At 33.5% G+C, this 2,500-nt stretch overlaps 1 protein-coding gene across 1 annotated transcript in view; it reads left to right on the forward strand.

The window, feature by feature from the left end:
- Nucleotides 1–2,500, forward strand: part of LOC122257775 (kinetochore protein Nuf2-A) — a 13,243-nt gene that overhangs the window by 10,419 nt on the left and 324 nt on the right. Inside the window, exons 6-10 of the mRNA XM_043023270.2 lie at nt 1–91; nt 549–781; nt 993–1,184; nt 1,414–1,576; nt 2,158–2,500. The exon at nt 1–91 is cut by the window's left edge and continues 56 nt beyond it; the exon at nt 2,158–2,500 is cut by the window's right edge and continues 324 nt beyond it. Coding sequence (XP_042879204.1) covers nt 1–91; nt 549–781; nt 993–1,184; nt 1,414–1,576; nt 2,158–2,238 — 760 coding nt within the window. The 3' untranslated portion in view covers nt 2,239–2,500. The remainder of the gene's footprint in view (nt 92–548; nt 782–992; nt 1,185–1,413; nt 1,577–2,157) is intronic.

A 2,500-nucleotide genomic window follows, 5' to 3' on the forward strand; every position in this document is an offset into this window, starting at 1 on the left:
GCTTACCCTGAAATCTCAGCTTGATGAAGTGAAGATGATCATTGCAACTTTGGGAACAACTATAAAAGATGTAGAACTGGAGATAATTGAGGTAGGTAGAGTAATGAACACTTGTGCACTTTTCTTTATTTTTGATAAATGTTTATTAGTTATCAGTGAGTACATTTTCAATGTTGAGGAAAAATCCAACCCATTGACACCAGGAATGCATATGCACATAAACTGTCCAGTGTTTTTCTTCTTCTTCTTCTTCTTTCTTTTCCTTTTTTTTCTTGTCTTTTCTTTTATATCTTTTTTGTAGAACTGTCCATGAGTACAGAAAAATAATGAAAATTATAAAACAAAAACTGACCTGTGAACTGGTGTCAGTGAGTAAAAAGCAGTAGGTTGAAAGGTTTAGTTGAGTTGACAGTTAATTTGATAAACAATTGAGTTGGTAAAAGTGTGAATATTTTTTCTATATTTACTTCTTAATTTTTTTTGTGAAAATGCAGAGGGATAAAAACGAATTTTATATTCCTACTTATATTTTGAATATACAATTGCAGGGCAAAGAGAGGATTGAGAAGTTAGCCAGCCAGGTTGTGCAGGCCAGCGAACGGCAAGAAATAGAAGAGCGAGAACGCAAGTTGGCCGTGTACAAGAACGACAATGAGAACGGGTCACGCCGTTTGGTTGAACTGAAACAGTCACTGCAGACCTTCACTTCAGCTTATGATTTGGTGAAGGACCAACTGCTCGGAGTTATGCAGGAGATCCAGCAGGGGGTTGCCAAGCAGAAGTAAGTTCGATTTTTATTATTCTCCCCCTTCTAAAGAATTTTACATTCAATTTTATGTGTGTGTGTGTTTTTGTGTGCATGTCTATCTGTTTGTCTTTACTGTGTGTCTGTCTGTGTGTCAGTCAGCCAATCATTATTTGTTTTTGTGTGTTTCTAGGCTTATGCATACACTTCCTATTTGTATTGATAACATGCACATGTATTTTTCTAGGGAATGCTTAGCAGGCCTGAGTCAGAAGGACCGTGCTAAAGGCTTAGTGTTGGAAGAAACAGAAGACATTTCCATGAAAATTCAACAGCTGATGGAGCAGTTGGCCTCCAAGCAAGAGAAGATTTCACAGCTGCACTTGTCATGGAAACTGAAAAAGGAGAGCCTCCAGCATGAAGTTAACCAACGCAAGTTGTAAGTACATTTCTGGTGAAACTGTCAGGAAAAGTACTACTGATTTTCAGAGCATATGTGAATAATTATTTTGTGTAATTGTAGCATTTTATTTATTTTTTTCTTCCTCCTCCTTTCTTTCTTTCTTTCATTCTTTCTAAACTTATTTCTTCCTCTTCTTCCTTTTCTCTAAATCTTTTTTCTCTCTCTCACCTCCGTTACTCATGTTATTCTGCTTTGTGTGTCTCAGGACCTTAGAGGAAATGCGTCGCAATCTGACTGAGGATGAGATTGTTCTCCAGGACATGGAGGCCGAGCATGCAAGGCTTAGCCATGAAATTCAGCAACTAAAGGAGCAGATTGCTGATTTCAACCACTTCATTGCATCAAATTACCAGAATATTTTGCAAGCTGTAAGTAATTATATATATATATATATATATATATATATATATATATATATATATATGTGTGTGTGTGTGTGTGTGTGTATATATATATATATATATATATATATATATATATATATATTTTTTTTTTTTTTTTTTTTTTTTTTTTTTTTTTTTTTTTTTTTTTTTTCATTTCTTTCTTTCTCGTTTTCGGTTTCCCAATCAGCTATTCTTTGGATTATTTTGACAGTTGGAAATTAAGTTTTTGCTTTGCTTATGGTAATGATCATTTGTATTGAAATTTGAGGAAATATATTGCAGTTCTCTATGAATTACATTGTAGGTGTAACATTCTTTGACACTGATATGAATCTCTTACTTTTTATTCTTACACATTTATATACTGATTGAGAGATATAAAGATATATATTCTCACAAAAAATTAAAAGTTGTGTCACTGGAAAAGCAGGACATTATAACAAGTTTAATAGTGTTAATAGAATTGTATATTTTTGTACATAATTTTGCTTTTCAATTCAGTTTCACATTATGAAATTAATTAAGATTTAGATTTCATTGATATTACTGTCTATTTTTATTCACAGATGGAGAAACACAACAATGAGTTGCAGACGACTTTGACTGACTTGACTGAGACAATTTACCAAGCCAAGGGAAATAACTAAAAGGAAGTTCTTCCTTCTCTGTGAACGACTATACACACTCTTATTGAGTTGGCAAAATGACGGAAAGAAAACCACTCTCTACACAAGACAAGTTTATTAAAAGATGGGATGATCATTTTGAAAGCTTCCTGGTTCTTCATCTTCAGATCTGACCTGAAGATAAAGTCGGGACAGATTGGTTAACTATGGTCATGATTTCAATAAGCTTTTATTGTGTATCATGGATTTTTTTCTGTAGCTTCTTCTCTGTGCTGTCTGATAA

This window comes from Penaeus japonicus, unplaced genomic scaffold (assembly GCF_977035675.1).
Source record: "Penaeus japonicus unplaced genomic scaffold, GWHDUDI00000001_assembly GWHDUDI00000011, whole genome shotgun sequence".
NCBI classification, from domain to species: Eukaryota; Metazoa; Arthropoda; class Malacostraca; order Decapoda; family Penaeidae; genus Penaeus; species Penaeus japonicus.